We start from the raw sequence: 21207 nt of genomic DNA on the forward strand, positions 1-21207 counted from the left end.
GGAAAAAGTTTTAAATAGTTGCACAAAAGACACCCCAGCCATTGCATGTATTTTTTAAGTTTGCACAATTCATATATATTTTTTTATAATTTATATTTGCATCTCAAGTTATAAAAATGATTCCTTAAATGTGTTTGTTTTCACAGTAAAAAAATAATAATTTTTGCCTACTTGGATTTTATGTTTTTCATGCAATAGAAAGTAAATGTTGTCAATACAATATGTCGAAATTGAAAAAAAAAGTAAAGACATGTAAGGTTGTGCTGAAAAGAAGTCTACCAAACAAGGTAAGGTAAACACCTTTTAAAGGTGAAATATAAATGTAGTCAAAAATTATATTCAAACATTTTAAATTATATTGTATTTTTTTTCCTTAGAAAATTGAGCTTACCTCCACAGGATAACGTTGGCCATTGATACTGTGTTCAGAGCCCTCCGATCCATTGCTTGTACCCCAATGAAACTCTACTTTTTCTGCCTTAAACCTCCCTGGTAGACCTGCTCCCCGAACAAAGTAATGATCTTTCAACATGATGGCGACTGGAAGAAATACAGAAGAGGAGAGAAAAAAAAACAGTGATTACCCACATAGCAGGCAGGTCTGGCCCGCATCTGGTGTCAAGCAGGCACTGCTGGCTGACTTCTGGCATGGTAAGTGGTATGTCATCCAGATATGGGCCAGGCCTGGCACTGATGGCACTATTTATTTTCCTATTTTCCTATTTTAGTTAGAAGACCCAAATGCCATGTTGCAATACTATACTGCTATGGTAGCCAACGTTTCAAATTCAAATTCAAATTCAAACCAGGTTTCACAGGTTTGGGAGTGTACACTTTATCCAAAACCTTGTAAGGGTTTACTCATGCTTCCCACTGGGTGGCTGTAGCTCAGGAGGTAGAGCAGAACACCTACTGGTTGGAAGATTAGTGGTTTGATCCCTGGCTCCTCCGGTCTGCATGTCAAGAATGTGAATGTGTATAAATGTAGTAAGAAAGCACTAAGTTTAGAGAAAGTGTGTGAATGTGGCATGTTGTATAGAGCACTTTGAGTAATCCAGGAGACTAGAAAAGTGCAATATAAGAATCAGTCCATTCACTGTCTGAACAGAGTTTCGTCATGTTACTTTTGCACTCCTATGTTCCGGCACATGTTGTTATTACATGGCTTGATTAAGGTACACATTAGGCTGACATCTGGGCCCAGAGTTGAAACTGTTCTGGGCCAGCACAGGACCACCAGTGTGTCTGCAAATGGCCTTGTGCTGGCCCATGTGTGGGCCACGTGTAAGCCAGATCCGGGCCATACCAATTTTGCTATGTGGGTAGATGAAAAAAGTGAGCTTTGATTTATTACTTATCAGATTTTTCAGCAGACATGGAAATAATTTCTCTTTAAAAACAGATACAGAAACAAAAATGTGACATCTATAGATGACATGAAGACAATTTCAAAGGTTCCTTGAAACACCATCAGAATGTGGGCACGTGCACAGCATGAAACAGCTTTACATGCATAAATTAAAGAAACATATTCTAAGACATGCTAAATATAGGTCTGTTTCTCCTTCAGATTTTCTCTGAGGAATACATCCTCACTAAAGATCATTTCCGTCAGTTTCCATCAGCTTATAAAGCATATTCTCACATGTGGGGCTAATTTGCCAGGCAGAATTGTTTTTCAGTTGCTTACAGTGTCCCTTACAGGGTCCTTTGTCATTCTATTGCAATTTTCTGAGATATAGAGAGAATTGAAACACTATGCTCGCCTCTGTCAGTGCACCCCAGGGCGGCTGTGGCTACACTGTAGCTTGCCATCACCAGTGTGTGAATGGGTGGATGATTGTGTATAGTTTAAAGCGCTTTGGGGTCCTTAGGACCAAGTAAAGCGCTATACAAATACAGACCACTTACCATTTATTTTCACATTCACAAGTGGTGTCAGGGTTAGTGCTGTGTGACAGGCAGGATGAGGCTAAACCCAAATGGGGCCAGCTCCTGATGGTTGCTGCCTTTTATTGGGAAAACAGTTCACACAATACACTAGTACCTCCCCTCGTAAACCCCCCCGGTTACAAAGACAAGGCACTGTATGTGTGTGTGTGTGTGTGTGTGTGTGTGTGTGTGTGTGTGTGTGTGTGTGTGTGTGTATGCAGGTAAGAATGTGTGTGTGTGTTTGAGTGAGTGTGTGAGAATGTGTGTCTCTCTGTGTGCATGTGTCTCTGTGTGCATGACTTCCTGCTCACCAAAAGGATCACAAAAGCAGGAAGCAACATCACAAGAAACAGATCTTTCAGATAGGATGTTTCTGCATAAAACCTCCCCCAGCACAGAGAGGAATGTCTTGATCCTATAGACTGAACTCAGACCTTACAAATTTAAGAAGCATAATGACAAACATTCAACAAATAGACTTAACAGCGGGTTCTCGGGAGGGGCCATGCTGACACCTGCTGCTTTCTTGCAGAAAACACCATGCCCCTCCCGTGTTTTAAATGCACTTTAGAACAGCACACAGCAACACATATGAGTGGGCGGAGAGAGGTATGGGTTCTTCCCCCCCGTTTTCTGTTTGGGAGGAGGAGTTGGCCGTCTGGTCGGGGTCTGGGATGCTGGGCCTCCCTGCTGCTGTTCTGTGTGTCTCCACGGTGGGCAAGTGCTGAGTATTTGTATATGTGTGCATGAGGGTGGGAATGCATGTTTGTGTCTGTGTGTGCCTGTTTGTCTGTGTGTATGTGTCAGGTCGGGTCTTAGACTCCACCTCTCTGGGAACATCTGAGGCCCCCCTGGTGTAGGGATCTATCTCCCACCACCACACTCCCTGCCAGTGGCTGATGCCCTCAGCTGTCAGTGCATTGGTGGTTCTCGGTATCCAGGGCTGGGGGCTCAGATACATACTAGCTCACTCCCGGTGGCTGCTTGGTGGGGCCTGGGCCCTCATAACAGCCCACTAGTCATGAAAACCATCGACATGATAAGCAAAGTTGCACAGATCATATAAATGTTAATTATAACTGCATTTATCAACCTGCTGACATATTTAGAGTTTTTCACAAAAATGTGTTAAATGTACACCTGAACTCTGAACTGCCCTTCAGGCCCAGGTCTAGGTCCACTCTGACACAGCTGGCTGCCGGCAGATCCTGCAGGCACATCGTCACAGCCCCCTGTAGCTTCTGCAATGTGGCTGCTGCATGACCCCCTGTCTGGGACTATCCTAAGCTCTTTCTAGGTGGGTTGCATGATTGTCCTCCTTGGGCTCTCGTGCATTGGGGGGCCTCAAGATATTTGGGGCCTGGATCTCCTCCATGCCTGCTTGATGTCCTGGGGGGCAGGGCTATGGCTCCCCACACCCACTATCAGATAGTGGAGAAACCTTTTGAATACAAAGGAGCTTGCAAAGAAAAGCGTCTGGACTTCTTTAAGTTGCTTGAAGACGTTTCACCTCTCATCCGAGAAGCTTCTTCAGTTCTAAGGTCAAATGGTGGAGAGTCCCAGATATAAACCTAGTGGGAGTAACCCCCCACAGAGGGACAAAAGGACCCCCTGATGATCCTCTAATCGCCTGAGACAAGGTGTGAAACTGGGTGTGGGTCCCAATCAGCCAGAGTTTCGGGTGTGTTCATTGTGAAACCTGGCCCCACCTTATCATGCGAATTCCTGAGGTCAGATGGCCCAGGATGTGAGTGGGCGTTAAGGCGTCTGGGAAGGGAACTCAAAACTGGATTATAGATGGCAGAGAGTTGGTGAGTCAAGCAACTTAAAGAGAGTCAGAGAGTCAAGCAACTTAAAGAAGTCCAGACGCTTTTCTTTGCAAGCTCCTTTGACTACGATGACCTGGATGACTGAGAACCTTCACAGACCTTTTGAATACAAGCGCGCTCATGCACACAGGTGTGCACAGACACATACTGTATCTTCCTTGGCTGCTGCGTCAAAGCACGTCATGCATTGTCGGTCTTGCGCGCTGCTCATTAACATTCAATATCTATTGGTCACTTACACTTATCTAGGTTCTTGCTGTGGTTTCTCTTGTGGTTGTTCTCTTTTTGCTTTTTTTTTCTTCCAGCAGGTGATCCAGCAGATTTTTTTTGTCTTTTCTCTCTGTCCCTCTTCCCCTCTATTTTTCTTCCCCTCTCCTTTTCTTGAACTTTTCTATTCTACATCTTTACCTTTCCTATCCCCCAGTCATGTCTGTTCCATTTGTAATATCTTAAAAGTTAAAAATAAATGAATTAAGTAATAATCATAAAGATCATTTAAGTGGACATGGCAAAGCCGTAATAATCCACTTGAAAAAATAAATCCACTGGGCATTTTTCTTGGCCTTCAGAAAATAATTCTGATTGCTACAGTGCCGAACAAACCACCTGAAAAAGCTGCAGGCCTCTCAGCTTGCCCAGCTAAAGTCAATGTTAATGTGAGAATTCATGCCCGTACAATGTCAGACAAGATACGCCAAGGTATAGAAATGATCTCCCCTCCTAAAGACAAAGATTGTTGTTGTAAAGGGAAGCATAAATCAAGAACAAAAAAAGAAACTTCAACAAAAGGACAAACAGAACATGTGTTATGTTTACCTGTTTTGCCAGTGTTCTTCATAGATGTCTTATTTGAAGATTCTATGTTAAAACCCTCCAGTGTCAGCTCCTGATATTCTCTGGATATTTTGGTATCCTTATCCACAATATTGATTGGTGACTGGTTTCTCTCTCCACATTGTGGGTAGGCAGATGCCCAGCCCTCATCTGGCCCATACATACCTGGGGAAAATAAGAAATACAACAGCATCTCATCACTTGAAAAAAAATGTGAATGCAAAACTGAGATATAGTCAAAAGTTTCAACACATCCCCTAATTTAATGTTTTTTCTCTATTTTCATGACGATGTATATTGTAGGTTCTTACTAAAGGTGTCAAAACCATGAATGAACACATATGGAATTATGTAGTAAACAAAAAAGTGTCAATAACTCAAAACATGTTTTATATTTTAGATTCTTCAAAAATCCACCCTTTGCTTTAATTACTGCTCTTGGCATTCTCTCAATGAGCTCATGAGCTCCTGTTTTTTCAACAGTCTTGAAGGAGTTCCCAGAGATGCTGAACACTTGTTGACCCTTTTGCCTTCACTCTGTGGTCCATCTCATCCCAAACCATCTTGACTGAGTTTAGGTCAGGTGACTTTGGAGGCCAGGCCATCTGGCACAGCCTGGAGGTGTGTTTGGTGGTCATTGTCCTATTAATAATTAAATGATGGTCCAACTAAACCCAAACCGGATGGGATGGTATGTCGCTGCAGGATGCTGTAATAACCAGGTTGGTTCAGTGTGCCTTCAGTTTTGAATAATCCCCAACAGTCTCCCCGGCAAAGCCCCCCCACACCATCACACCTCCTCCTCCCTGCTTCACAGTGGGAACCATGCATGTGGAGATCATTGTTCACCATTTCTGCACAAAGAAATGGTGGGAGGAGCCAAAGATCTCAGATTTGGACTTATCAGACCAAAGCCGAGATTTCCACTGGTCTAATGTCCACTCCTTGTGTTTCTTGGCCCAAACAAATCTCTTCTGCTTGTTGCTTTTCTTAGTTGTGGTTTCTTAGCAGCTGTTTGACCATAAAGGCCTGATTCACAGTCTCCTCTGAACAGTTGATGTAGAGATGTGTCTGCTACTTGAACTCTACGTGGCATTTATCTGGGTTCTGATCTGAGGTGCTGTTAATGTGTCTCAGCTGGTGTCTCAGATGAAGTTATCCTCAGCAGCAGAGGTGACTCTTGGTCTTCCTTTCCTGGGGCGGTCCTCATGTGAGACAGTTTTGACGTAGTGCTTGATGGTTTTTGCACTTTGGGGACAAGTTTTAGAAATTTTCCGGACTGACTGACCTTCAGTTCTTAAAGTAATGATGGACTGTTGTTTCTCTTTACTTAGCTGATTGGTTCTTGCCATAATATGAATTCTAACATTTGTCAAGTAGGGCTGTCAGCTGTGTACCAACCTGACTTCCGCACAACACAAATGATGGTCCCAACCCCATGAAGAAGAGAAATTCCAGAAATAAACCCTGACATGCACACCGGTGAAGTTAAACCATTTCACGTGACTACACCATGAAGCTCATTGAGGGAAGGCCGAGGGTTTGCAGCAGTGTCAACAAAACATAGGGTGGCTACTTTTTAGGATTCTAAAATTAGTTATTTATCAATTTATTGTTTGCCACATAATTCCACATATCTGGCTTCATACATTTGATGTCTTCAGTTTGTATCTACAATGTAGAAAGTTGTAAAAATGAAGAAAAACCATTAAAAAAAAAGGTGTATGCAAACTTATGACTGGTAGTGTATATCAGAGCAAAAGGGCATTTCAGACCTCTCTGAAACCAGCTGACAGGAAGCACTGCTAAATTATGTGAATCACTATCAAACATTCCACAACTGGGCAATGCTCACTGTCAGCTACCCTGAGCACCAATCAGAGGAAGCTGCTGAAATACAAACCCTTTTTGTTCATGAGGATTTCGGAAGATTTCAAAATGTCATTATTTGAGGGCAGGTTATATTCACAAATTCTGTTTCGTGAAATAATACATATGATATTGACCTCTATATCTGGTTTTGCACTGCTGACTCCTTTTTTCAACCACAACATAACTACAAAGGCCAGGACTGAAATCTCACAGGGCCCAGCTTTAACATCTCAATGTTTACTTAAAGACTTGGGGTGCATTCCAATAGTTCACTTTGTTTAGGAGGGTTTCTAACTGAGAGACATCAGCCAGACATATCTGTGTGGGGGCAGTAATATGAGCTGTGAAAATTCTCCAAAGATTAAGGAAAGGAGCATCATTGCTTCCTTTAGCATAGGATACACTGAACCATCCTTTATGAAAGGATAGGAGAAAATGCCGTCCCATAATTCATTGCGACGTAACAGCCCACCAGTCATGAAAACCATTGACATGATAAGCAAAGTTGCACAGATCATATAAATGTTAATTATAACTGCATTGCAACCGCTGACATATTTAGAGTTTTTCACAAAAATGTGTTAAATGTACACCTGAACTCTGAACTGTGAATTAGTGGCTCAATAATCCAGAAGAGAGAGAATGGTGCAGGCCTACAAACTAAATAAACAATCCAGTGTAAGCTCAGGCAAAAATGGTGCAATAGAGATAAATATTTGTTAGAGGTTGCTCGCTGTGTGCGCACTGCTGAGAAAAAAAAGTGGCTTGAGAAAAAGAAGCTCATTTCAATTAATTCCTGTCAAAGTGAAAATCCCGGTGTTATTGAGGAACAAAAGGTGGGGCTCACTTCTAAACACTCAGCATGAGAACTGAATGAAGAGGCACTGAGGCTTTGAGCCATCAATGCAAAGTGCCAATTATGTGATCGTTCTGATAACTTCTGATAACTCTTAGTAGCAACTATCACTACCACCACAAGGCATAAGACATATTTTTTCTCAGCATTAGATTTTGGACAGTCTGTGGTACTGTGGCAGTTTAGTGCAGACGGCGTAATTCACATTTGCGTGACTAATTTAATTCTTCTCCTGAAAGTAAAGGTTTTAAAAATACATATGCACAAGGCAAGCCACCAAATGACACTCCTTTACTTAGTACATTCAGTTTTTTAACATCAAATGAATGCTGTGTGCTGGTTAGTTAATGTTGCCCTAGATCTTCCTTCTACTTTAAAATTCCAACTTTTGCAATGAAATAATATTTTTCACTGCCTGTTCAGTGTGGCAAAGTAAAATGCACACTGTGTAGTCTCTGCACATTGTAGTTTTGAAGACAGTAGTTTTCCCACTAAGGAGAGAGTGTAAAGCTGTTCCATTTTCAGTGCATCGCTTGTCTGCACAATTGCCACACCCAGTTTTCCTTGACTTCAGTGAATTGCATGAGCTGAATAAAACATTATTAACATACAAGTATAGTATATTCATATTTGACTGAACATTCATATGTGATGGAATTATTGACAAATTAAGTATAACATAGAAAAGAAGAAAATGTCATTAAATAATTTTAAAGTTTAAACCCTGTTTTAAGTCATGGATTTAAAAAAGTCAGTTAGAGAGGAGATAATAAGGTGTGGCTTGAATGATTGTATGTCAGCAACAATGAGTTCCCACTGCAGGTTCAGAGGCAAATGTGAACCTGCAAATTCTGTTTGCATTTTTTGTTTTTTTCTCTGCTCATTTCTGACGTGTTAGATTAAAGAATCAGAAGGGAAAAGTGCATCATCAGATCTGGTTGTGCTCATTCTTACCTCCAACCTGCTTTCTACCAAAGATCAGAACAAGGTCAGCATTAGCTGTTAATTATACAAGTATAATTCAGGTGATTAGATTATTACTTTGTGATTATCATTATTTGATTCCACTTTTCCACTTTTGCCTACTAAGTTGCTTTAAGAAAATATCCTGCAAATAAATTCTAAATTGTGCCCATTCCCTTTTAACCCTTTGTGAAACAGTAAAGGGGAAAAACTGAGATACGCAGGGTGGACCTCCAGACACCAGAGGCTGTTAAAACCAGTCCCCTCACCCATCTATCCAAGCTCTGCTCTGCCTGCTGGGTTAGACTCATAGGATCCACACACCCTGCATTGGGGTGCTGGTTCCACAAATTTATATCCACCACAGTTTTTGGCTTCCACACACCATCACTACCTTCAAGTGAAGTCTGCGCCACATACTCCCATTTAGATAAAAGCTGTACAGTGAAGATCACTTCCTTTGATTTCTTAAGAGCATTTGACATAATCTAGTAGCTGCTACCGGAAATATATGTAATTATCTGCCATCTCATGGGTTACTGACTACCTGACATAAAGATCAAATTATGTGAGACTTTGTAGTGTCCACAAAGGACTACAGTCTCTTCTTTCCAGTTCACACAGTCTCTTTCCCTGTTCACAGTTTCAGTTCCAGTCATCTAGTTGTGGTAATCGCAGATATAGAAACATCTTTTACATAACATGCTACGATTATCTGTAACATAGATAATATGACATTGTACCGTATTTTACGCACTATAAGGTGCACCTAAAATCCTTAAATTTTCTCAAAAATCAAAAGTGTATGAATATGTATGCATTCCTGTTGTGCTTACTGACCTCGAACCGATTTTATGTGGTACACGCCACTCAAAAATCTGTCAATAAATGGTTAAGTATGACTTTGGTAAGCTACGAAGCCGCACCGATTGATGGATTGTTGGAGCATTACGGCTACCGTAGTCAGGAACCTCGTGGAGTGATCTGGGTCCAAACTCCACTTCAGCTCCCAAAGTCAGACAAACACTGCGGCATCACTGAGAGTTAAGAACTCTCTAAATTATTTCATCTTCAATAAAATGATGAGTGTTAGTGCTTTACCAGGTGTAACAATTAAGTTTAACATCCAGGCATCCACGAAAACAGAATTTATTAAATATAACAGAGTTAGAAGTTAGCAGAGAGTTAGCTTGCTAGTTTCCACCTAAGCATGATATTGCATGTTCTGACGGAGAGATTTATGAAAAAATTAAAACGTACAGCTCTGCTATCACTTCCAACATAAATGAAGACAGGAAACTAAACAGCAGTGACGTTTGTAGGGTTACTGAAGTTGGGCTAGCTAGCATATAATGATGTGCTATGTGATCGCTAGCGACACAGCTATGTTAGCATAACATAGCTGTTGGAGCTCAGTCTGGGGGGAGTTCGTTTTTTTCTCCTCGTCTTTCCTCATGTTGTGCATTTTCCATTGTTGTTCGGTTCCGGGTCGTTCCATGCTTGTGCGGCTGACCGGCCAGCTACCCAGCCTGACCTGTTTCCCCAATGTGATGTTTGTGTACGGTCGGCAAAGTCAGTCTCTTAAATGCCCCTTGGGGATAAATAAAGTGTTCTGAATCTGATAAACACAGTGAAGCTGAAGGATGAACGCTAACTTTTTCCACTCGATGAAAGTTAACATGAGGGTTCCCGATGGTTAAGGACAAATGCAATCGGATGGCAGGATGCTGTAAACAGACCAAACTTCAGGCAGGAGAAAAACTGAGATAATCCATCCACAATACGAGGTTAGTCATTCACATACTGCAACAACATGGGAATAGAGCAGCTGGAGAGAATTCAACATTAATGAACCATTGGTACAGAAGTGGAGGAAGCAAGAAGTATGAGTTGAGTAAAGTTTGACATATTTGACTGTTTGGTTTCGCTTAATGCACCTTATAATCCAGTGCCTTATAATCCAGTGCCTTATAATCCAGGGCACATCGTTCATATCTCTCTCTACAAATTACCAACCAGACATTAAATCTGTTCGGACCAGCACCTACCACCCTCTGGCTGATGGAGCGGCTGAAAAAGACTTTGAAGTCCATGAGTCATGAGTACAGGGTGGGCCATTTATATGGATACACCCAGGGCTGGACTGGGACAAAAAATCGGCCCAGAGTCTGGAGAGGTTCGAATGTCGGGACTATGACTGGCGATGGTTGAATGTTGTCAGTGCGTATGCCCCACAGGGTGGATATCAGTGAGAGGACAAAGAGGATTTCTGAGTGACTTGGATGAAGTGGTAGAGAGTGTTTCTGGGGGGACACAAAGAAAGAAGAAAATGACCTGCACTGAGTCGCTATACAGAGAGATCGAACTGGAAAGAATTTGCAGCAAATTAGTGTTCTTAAGAATAGATATGAAAAAAGTGAAGGTGGTGTGGTGAGGGTTAGACAGATTATAAATGATTATATCACAGGGACAGCTTACATTGAGCAGCTTGGAGGGAAAGTTAGCGAGACAATGCTAAGATGGTTTGGACAAGTGCAGAGGAAGGATAGTGGATATTATATTGGACAAGAAGATGCTGAATATGCAGCTGGCTGACAGGAGGACAAGAGGAAAACCATAGAGAAGATTTGTTCATGTCTGGCTCTGTGGTGGGAGGTGAAGGGGTGTGGTGGAAACAACATCTTAGTGGAAGTGTGCCTTTTTTTTTACCTGTCCTGTCTGACACTGTAGCAATCAGAATTATTGTCTGAAGGCCAAGCAGAATGCCCAACAGATTTACTTTCACAAGTGGATCATTACGGCTTTTCCCAACTAGTCCACTTGATTGCCATAGTTTGTTCGATCTTCATTATGTATTTATGTATTTTTACTTTTAAGTTATTACAATTGAAACAGACAGGAGCGGGAGATAGGAAAGGGGAAATGATGGCCAACAGGAGGAGAGGGAAAGAAAAAAGGAGAGAAAAGACACTAAGTGTGACTTTTTCTGTCACTTGTCTTTCCCTTCTGTGTGTGTGTGTGTGTGTGTGTGTGTGTGTGTGTGTGTGTGTGTGTGTGTGTGTGTGTGTGTGTGTCAGTGGTGGAGGTTGAAGGCTGCCATCATCCTCTCAAGGAGAATTTTGTTTTCCAAATTCCTTCACGCTCAGTTGGACATTAAAGTGGGATTAATGGTTAGCGGCATGCTGACTGACGGGGTCAGTCGGACATGGGACGTGGTGTGAAATCACTTCTCTGTGGGCCTGTGACAAATAGCTGACAGGATGGCCATTCCTTCTAAGAAAAAACCTAGCCTGAAAAGTATCTCCTTATATAGCATGTCTGACCATGCAATCCAAAAAGAACTGCATAGCATGCCAGAGGAATTGAAAACTGGAGCATGCACAATTGAGGCAAATGGCCAGAGACCGACCACACATGGAGGACAGCAAAGACAACTCATAGGTGTTTAAATTTGGGCCCGCACCTTCAGAATCAAGACATTGAGGGTCATAATCATGTTTTATCATTTCATAGGTGATCCCCTTCGCCAAAAATGACCAGTGTTGGGCAAGTAACTTTGAAAAAGTAATTAATTATAGTTACTAGTTACTTCTTCAAAAAAGTAACTGAATTAGTAATTGAGTTGCAAGATTCTAAAAGTAATTAATTACTTGAAAAGTAACTATTGTGTTACTTTAAAAAAAAGTTTAACCCTCTGGGTTCCAGGGTATAATTGGCCATTTGATGTTTCCTCCACATTTCACCTTTAAAAACTATTTACTTTGTTTGGTCTCATTCTTTTCAGCACAACCTCACGTGTCTGAATTTACAGTCATGTTTTCATTTTGATATACTGTATTAACACAATTGATCTGAAATCAGACAAAAAACATAAAATCAGAGTAGAAAAAGTGATATTTTCACCGTAACAACCACAAACATGTTTAATGAATCATATTTCATAACTTTCAATGCAAATATAAATTGTCAATTTTAAAATCATATGTACAAGTTTTGCAAACAAAGTTATTTGCAGCCATTTCAAACTGTTTACAGAGCGACAAAAAGAAAAGCCCCAGTGCCTCAGGGAAGAGTAACACATGCTCGTCATTAAAGTTCATAAATAATTCCTGATCACATGTGGGAGGTGCTGTTTCCCAAAGCTCTGATTGTTAGCCCTGCAGGGGGTGTTTTTGTTTTTTCTGATACTAATGTCAGAAATATATATTGCAATATATACGTTTTTAAGGATTTTTTTTTTTTTAAATTAAGACATCAAAAGACATGCAAAGGAAAACATTTTTTAGTGTTTAGATCTTTATGACTCATAGAGTGCTTCAAACACCTGTCCTGTAATAATATATGAGGATGAACCCAAAACATACACATACACATGTGGTCAGACAAGACAAACAAAGTCTATATAACATAAGATAAACACTCAGTCATTAAGTCCAAAATGCAATAAGAAGTAATATATACATCTTTATTGGTCCCAACCAAATGCTCAACACTGTTGATTTACTATGTTATTATTGTATAAACTTGCCCCACAAAAACTAAAAAAAGAGAGGAGAAAGTATAGATACCATGACGGCTATAATTCAGATATAAATTAGCATAACTTCATAATATTCTTCCAAAAGCAAGTTTCAAAAAGTTCTTTTAAAACTGAATAACAGGTGAACATTGCTGTAGGTCCACATGTAAACTGTTCCACAGTTTCACTCCAAAAGTTACAGTTTTTACAGCCGCTAGGACACATTTCTCAATACTTAGGTCACTTTTGCAAAACTCTTCACACAATTCTCCTAACTGACCGTCAGCTTGGCAAAGCAGTTCATTTCACATTCAAAATGCACTACAACTACCAAAACACTTTATTCAGGTCTCAAATAAACTCATTCTTCCAGAACACTAGCAAAGGTTGACAGCCGACAAACACACTTTGTCACCCACAAAACAATGACCTAAAAAACACTAACAACATGTAGCATGACACAGTGTTTTCTTGTGTGAAACAAGGACACATCTCTGTTTATAATTTCAATATATGTTACTGGAATGAATCAGACATCATGCAGAATTCGTTAATATTTGTTTATGTATTTTTAGTTTTTTGCACTAAGAAATCCCAAAATACAAGAATTTGTATACACACCATCCACTGATACACATACAATAGTAATGCTAATCTACTCGGTCTTCTCCATTTGGCCACAGGTTCTCATCCACATCACATCTTATGTCATCCAGGGCAACACACCTAGGAAAGAATCTTCTGGCTGCCAGAATTGAAGGAGTTGAACAATTGAAGGAGTAACACCTGTGCAGATGTTCATCTACAATGAGAATCAGCTGTGGCTGGTTAAACTGCATTTTTAGATTTAAAATATGTTTCAATGAAATATTGCTGTTGGATTTTGCTGTCTTTTCAAGTTTTGCATTGTGTTATTGTTTTGACCATAAGTTTAACATTTTTGAAAACAGTATGTAAGCACATGCAAAATGTCCTGTACGTACAAAGATTTTTGGCAGTTGTTGTGTCTGAGTGAGAAAATAATTCATGAAATTTGAGAGATGTAGTCATTGAATGCATTTTGTGCCAAAACAATGATAACTGATCCTCAGTTTAGCCCACATAGACTTCTGTTGTGCTCACTGTGTGAGGAGTTTTGCAAAAGTGACCTAAGTATTGGGAAATGTGTCCTAGCATCTGTAAAAAACTGTAATCCTGGCAGCCGTTTTCGTCAAGCTTAATGCTGCTGTACATTAACACAGTACAGCACATATGCTTTGGTCTTATTATGGGACTCTCTGCAAAACGAAATAAAACACCGGTCTGTATCCAACTGGCGTCAGTGGAACATTCCACATCCTCCAGTTACAAATAAGGATAAACTTGCAACTATTATCACATTTACTTTGGATCTTTTTCTCAGGCTAAGTAAATCATAAATTACTGTTTGTGAAGTGATGAAGTGTAAATGTGCTGGATCTAGCTCAGAAAGTAGAAGAGGTCATCTGTGCTTTGATTGCTGGCTGATACAGTCTGCATGCCAAAATATCCTTGGGCACAATGCCAAATCCTGATGTGTTCATCCGAGTGTGAATGTTGATAGAAAGCAAAAATGTTTGTGAGAATGAGGATAAAGTAGTATAAATGATTTTTATAGAGCAGAAATTCACTATATAAGAATCAGTCAGTTTAAATGATTATTATTGAATGAAAATGATTTAACTTTTTAGCATTATTCATTAAGTGTTTTATTTGCTCATTATCTGGAAGAAAGATCGGCGTTTGAGGTGCATTAAATACACGAGTGTTCGAGGGGTTTTACAGCCTTAAAACATCTGTAATAATTGTAAAAAATAAAGTTGGCTACTTTGCGGATTTCACCTATGGCAGGTTATAAGATAAGATAACCTTTATTAGTCCCACACGTGGGACTATTTTTAGAACGTAACTCCCGCGATAAACGAGGGACCACTGTACATGACATAAACAATTTGAAATGGCTTCTTTCTGCCCTCGAACAGTATTTACAGCAGCAATACTTTAACTTTTCTTTGGACTTTGTCTCTCTTTTCATTTCTGAATTTAGCCTCTTAAAAGTGCCAAAGATACCATAAGAAATGTGGCATGTAAATGCCCAATGTTTATGCATTTATTTCAGTTTGGGTAAGATTTTAGGCCAAATTAGAATTAGTGCTTAAAATTAGTGGTTCAAATTTGCAGGATGTACAGAGGAGGTCAGGACAGAGGTCTACAGCCATCTGTAAAACATCCTGGAGGCTCTATTGTGGTTTGGGGCTGTATTTCAGCCAGTGGTGTTGGAGAGCTTGTTAAAATGTGTTTAATTATAAATGTACAAAGCTGCCATCAGATTTCCCATCAGTGGCTTTGTTCTTCAGTATGACAGATCTCACACAAACAATAACATCAATTTAATGGCATTTGCTATAAGAAGCAAACCGACAAACCTGTGAATTATGGTGACATCAGCTTATAGTTTGAGGAATTGCGGAGTACGCCGCAAACCAGGAGCGCTCTTTCAGAATTGTTCAGAAACTAATTTTAAATATATTCCTACACCACGTAGCCTTACCCGTTGACATGGGCAAGCCAAATAAGAAAGCAACTCAAGCTCCAGCGGATGATGGTCTCTCTGAAGATTTGGGACATTTGATATAAGGATGTGTGGAGTGTGTTTCACTCCATAAGCAACTTTTGTGTTTTTAGTTCATTCACTCATGTTCACCATATAGTTCAAGGAGAAGCTAAGTGTTTAGGAGGTCCCCCCTTTGTTTTGGGTGAATGGTAGTGAATGTTGAATATAGACAGATAAAGCAAAAATCACAGTATCACTTTTTTACTCAAACAAAAGCAGGTTGGTGAGGTTTTCTATTCAAATTTTACTGCTAAAGCCAGGGGTGCTGCTACAAAAAGATGTGACTTTTCAGTCAGAGGAAAGAATTTCAGATCCAGCAAGGTGTTATGTAATCGTTTGGGGTCACTTGTTCTCAACTCCTTTTATTTTACAATCAGTATACGCTCAATGATTCAATTCAATTTATTTACACAGCGCCAAATACAACAACAGTCGCCTCAACAGTGTTGTTCTAAGTGCTCCATGTTGGGATAATGAGGATTTTTTTCACTAAGCTGTTCACTACTTTGCCTAATCATAACAATTACAACATCAAAGTAGGAGATGACTTTAATAGCGTCCTTTACCCTACACCGTAAAATCCAATTAGTTATCGTTACTTAAAAAAAACATGCAAACCGTTTGCAATAAAAAAAATTAAGGTGTTACGTACCTTAAATAGTTCATATGGGGAAGAACAAAACTATGCTGACGAGTGCAAAGTGGCTTCATTCAGTGAGCGCAGAAACCTGAGAAGGTTAATGACTGTCAGTGTATCGCACATATGTGTGGATGAATTTACATAGATCTAGTCTCTAGTATGAACCCATGGGCTAACAGTTTGAGTGAAGAGTCTTAATGTAGTAAACAATAGATAAGAACTGAACAACTAAATCCACTTATTGACAAGTGAGATTTGCCAAATGTCATCGGTGGAGGCGATGTTGTACACCTTTGATATGTTGTCCAAACGAGCTCATCACAGGATTATGGTGGGAAACCGCCCAAACTGGCCTTAACCCTTTAAAACGGGTCAGAGCGGGCACGCTCCGTTTTGCGCAACTACTTTTAAATCCCGGTAGCACTGCAACCACGTAAGCTAGCGCAATAATTTTTTTTGCATATGAAACCAGAGGAGTTGTACTTACATCTTATGCCATCAGCTTGTCCTCGGTCACGGTTTCCTTCCACATATAGCTTTGCAAAAACTGCATAAAAAGCACTTGCAGCAACAAAAACAATATTCCAGAAACACACTTTGCCGATCCGATCAGCTGCTTGTAACACTTCCTATGTTGGAATAGACGTCAGCCATGACCTGCCTGAAACCGGAAGTGACGTCATTTTCGCGAAAATGTCGTTTTTTACCATCAGGGCCTCATGAGCCTATACTGGTGTTTTTTAAAAGTTATGTTTGACTTTATGACTTTCTGTGTCGTTTCTGCGATGCTTAGGACTCATATTGCACTGCTGGAAATAGTTTATTTTGATGCATATGCTGCTTTTTGCAAATTTGCATCATAATATTTATTTTCGTTTTTCCTGCAGTATATAAGAATTGGTGTATTTAAAAAAAAAAAAACTATGAAGACACTCAAAATAAATTTCCTGTGGTGGGAAACTATTTTGTGCAACTTTTTTGTATTTACAGTTTTGAGGGATAAGCCTCTTAAAATTCTCTAACTAGAAATATATATTAAAAAAACAAAAACGATTTAAAATTTTTTTGTAGTTTATTGCACTTTTTTGCAATTTATGTAATTACTATGCACTTAATGTCATGATCCTGGGTCTGCTGACCCAGCGTTTTGTGTTTAGTTTATGTAGCCTTCAGGTTTCCTAAGTTCATCATAATCATGCCTAGGTGTTTCTAGTTATTTTCCCCTCGTGTTTCCACTATGTTAAGTCTCCCCTGCTTTTCATGTATTTCATGTCTGTGGCTTATGTTGTCAGTTCAGGTTGTCATGTCTATATCTCACTGTGTTTCCTGTTTTATTGTGAAGAGGTCTGGTGTGTCTGTGTTCATCATGTTCAGTTACTCTCCCCCTGTGACGTAATTATGTTCATGTGTCAGCTGGGTTCCCCAGGTGCTGCCACTTCCCTCATTATCCTCCTGTGTCCATTTAGTCTGTGTGCTCTCAGCCATTCTTTGTCAGGTCGTCCGTTGTATTCACCCGTTGTATTCGTCCGTTGTTTCCTATGACTCCGCTCCAGGTATCCCTGTCAGTTTGTTATGTTTAGAGTTTTCTATGTTTTGTTTTAGTTCACCCAGTTTAGGTCATTGTTTAGTTTTCATCGATTCCCTATTATTTTGTACCCTCGTTTCTTGCCTTAATAAACGGCTTGTTTTGTTATTCACATCTCATTTCGGTCTGCGCTTGAGTCCTTCCCTGCAACATACGGTCTGCCCTAGCCAGACCGTGACAGTACGACCTGACCAGTATGGACTCAGCAGACCGCGAGCTCTACGAGCGTCGGGAGGCAGCCTTCGCCCAGCTGGAGGAGGAGCTCCGCTGGAAGCCGTGGCGCGCCCCCGACTATGAGCGGATTTTCCACGGGACTCGGCTAGCTCTCGGAGGTCCCAAGAGCTGCCGTAAGTCCCCGCCTGTTTCCAAGCCTCGTCCGCTTCAAGTGGGAGTTTTTCGTGTGGCTACAGGCGCTCACGCTCCAGCCTCGTTGTCGCCGTGTTGTGCACCAGGGGCTCAGTCGCTCGCACCGCCGGCTTCCTCCGCTCGAAGGAAGCGGCGCGCCCGTCGCCATAAACTGGACAATGCCGAGCTCACGGTGGTGAGTGACATTGACTTTTATTCTCACGTCCCGTCTGACATTAAAAGTAATCAGCTCACTTCTGATCCGTGGGGAACTTCCCTTATGGATGACGACGTGGACTGGGAGGATCCGTTTTGTTTTACTCCCTCTACACAGGGAGGGATGAAAGACAATTCCCGCTCGCCTAAGCCTGCACATACGGTTAAGGGAAAGACTGTTAATTACGTTACCAGGACAAACACACTCGGTTCCGCTTCCGTCTGTTCAGGTTCTGTCAGGTCCGTTTCAGTTATCCCTGAGTCAACCCGCTTTGCTACCACTAACCCACGGATTTCGAAAGCTGTTAAAACTAGGACTGCAAATGCTAAGACTGCTAAACATGAAGTGGACGGCGGGTTCATTTTTGATAGATCCGTTTTTTGTCGACCCTGTATGTGTTGACCCTGAGCCTGCCGTTTCTGCGACTGTTTTTTCTGAGCCTACTCCCGTTCCTGCTCGTGTTTCTCCTCCCGGGGCAACTCGGGCCCAGCGTACCTCTGCACCCGTGTCTGTTCCTCGGGTGGGGGAGACTGAGGCCCAGTTGGCTCTGGTTTCCAGGCCGGCTGAGGCTCTGACCCTTTCTGCACCCGTACCTGCTCCTCGGGTGGGAAGGGCAGTTGCCCAGCCGTTGCCGGTACCTGTTCCGGTCCCCAGGGTGAGGGCAGCCAGGATACAGCCCGTCTCCGCACCTGTACCTACTCCTCGGGTGGGAGTGGCTAGTGTCCGGCATGCTCCTGCACCCATCCCTGTCTCTACTGAGGGCTCAGGAGAATTCGGTCTGCAATCCACACTGCCATCGCTACTGCATGCCTTTCAGTCATTAGCTCAGTCATTAGCTCTGTTAGCAGCCCGGTCCGTAGCTTACATTCCTGTGCTTCCGTTAGCCCAGCCCTTAACCCACTGTGCAGCTCAGTCATTTGCTCCATCACCTGCTCAGCCTTCTGTCCAGCCGGTGGTCTCTACACCTGCTGGTCATGCCTCGACAGCTGGAGGGCCCGAGGGGCCCGCCCAGCCTCATGCCTCGTCAGCTGGAGGGTCCGAGGGGCCCGTTCAGCCTCCTGTCTCCGCTGGAGGGTCCGAGGGGCCCGTTCAGCCTCCTGTCTCCGCTGGGGGGTCCGAGGGGCCCGTTCAGCCACCCGTCTCCGCTGGAGGGTCCGAGGGGCCCGTTCAGCCACCAGCTGCTCCACCGGCAGCCTCGTCCACGTCTGCTGCAGCTCCAGCCTGTGCTTCGCCTGCTGCAGCTCCAGCCTGTGCTTCGCCTGCTGCAGCTCCAGCCTGTGCTTCGCCTGGTCCGGCCTCCGTGTCTTCAGCCTCGTCTGGTCCAGCCTCCGTGTCTTCAGCCTCGTCTGGTCCGGCCTCCGTGTCTTCAGCCTCGTCTGGTCCGGCCTCCGTGTCTTCAGCCTCGTCTGGTCCGGCCTCTGCTTCTGCCTTGTCTGGTCCGGCCTCTGCTTCGGCCTCGCCTGGTCCTGCAGCTGTGTTGCCGCCGCCCAAGCCGCATTTTGCCCCTTGGAATCGCCGGCCGCTTTCCGGGCCATTAGCTGGACATTGTTGCCATCGGGGTCGGCCGCCTGAGCTGTTGAACTGTGACCTGTGGTGCTCGCGACCTCCGGGTCGGCCCCCTGAACCTTGGAACTATGACCTGCTATGCTGTCGGCCTCCGGGTCGGCCCCCTGAGCTCGTGGACTATGGGCTACTGGACCGTTGGCCTCCTGGTCGGCCGCCTGAACCATGTGAACTCTTGTGCTGCTGTCGTCCAGGTAGGCCACCTGAACTGTTTGACCATGAACTCCTGTGCCGTCGGCCCCCGGGCCGGCCCCCTGATCAACTGAACTATGAATTTCTGGACCGTCACCCTCCGGGTCGGCCCCCTGAGGAGTCATGAACTGTACCCTGCGCTCCTGTGCTTTTGGTGGACATTTTGGTTTTGTGGCCTTGTTTCTGGCCCTCCGCCCTGGGCCCCCGCCGCCCGCCCTCGGTGGGTTGTCTTTTGGTTTTGTCTTTTCGGGGTTTTGGGCGTCTGGAATCCGCCCTTGAAGGGGGGGCTCTGTCATGATCCTGGGTCTGCTGACCCAGCGTTTTGTGTTTAGTTTATGTAGCCTTCAGGTTTCCTAAGTTCATCATAATCATGCCTAGGTGTTTCTAGTTATTTTCCCTCGTGTTTCCACTATGTTAAGTCTCCCCTGCTTTTCATGTATTTCATGTCTGTGGCTTATGTTGTCAGTTCAGGTTGTCATGTCTATATCTCACTGTGTTTCCTGTTTTATTGTGAAGAGGTCTGGTGTGTCTGTGTTCATCATGTTCAGTTACTCTCCCCCTGTGACGTAATTATGTTCATGTGTCAGCTGGGTTCCCCAGGTGCTGCCACTTCCCTCATTATCCTCCTGTGTCCATTTAGTCTGTGTGCTCTCAGCCATTCTTTGTCAGGTCGTCCGTTGTATTCACCCGTTGTATTCGTCCGTTGTTTCCTATGACTCCGCTCCAGGTATCCCTGTCAGTTTGTTATGTTTAGAGTTTTCTATGTTTTGTTTTAGTTCACCCAGTTTAGGTCATTGTTTAGTTTTCATCGATTCCCTATTATTTTGTACCCTCGTTTCTTGCCTTAATAAACGGCTTGTTTTGTTATTCACATCTCATTTCGGTCTGCGCTTGAGTCCTTCCCTGCAACATACGGTCTGCCCTAGCCAGACCGTGACACTTAATGCATACATATTATTACAATTTGAGCTATAATGGTTGTATTGATGTATAGCAACTTGAAATGCTCCCAGAAATGGCACTACAGCATGTAAAAATATAATATAAGCTCTGGCAGACTTGGTTCTATGGTAGGTCTTAAAGGGTTAAACGACCCACTTCTCTCTCTCCGGCCAGAAATACCAACTTATGTCATGTGTTCACCTTGATAAATGTAAGCGTGTTCCTCCTTGCGTTCATGTTATGTGGTCATGTTAATGGAGTGTAAGCTGCTTCTTCATTGCATATG

General features: G+C 42.6%; 1 protein-coding gene across 2 annotated transcripts in view; it reads right to left on the reverse strand.

Annotated features, from left to right (window-relative positions):
- Positions 1–21207, reverse strand: part of LOC113023072 (receptor-type tyrosine-protein phosphatase gamma-like) — a 358096-nt gene that overhangs the window by 137967 nt on the left and 198922 nt on the right. For both annotated transcript variants that reach the window (XM_080301449.1, XM_080301450.1), the window contains exons 3-4: positions 4578–4760; positions 392–540 (exon numbers count right to left, since the gene is read on the reverse strand). In XM_080301449.1, the coding sequence (XP_080157575.1) occupies positions 392–540; positions 4578–4760 (332 nt within the window). The remainder of the gene's footprint in view (positions 1–391; positions 541–4577; positions 4761–21207) is intronic.

This window comes from Astatotilapia calliptera, chromosome 5, assembly GCF_964374335.1.
Source record: "Astatotilapia calliptera chromosome 5, fAstCal68.1, whole genome shotgun sequence".
NCBI lineage: Eukaryota > Metazoa > Chordata > Actinopteri > Cichliformes > Cichlidae > Astatotilapia > Astatotilapia calliptera.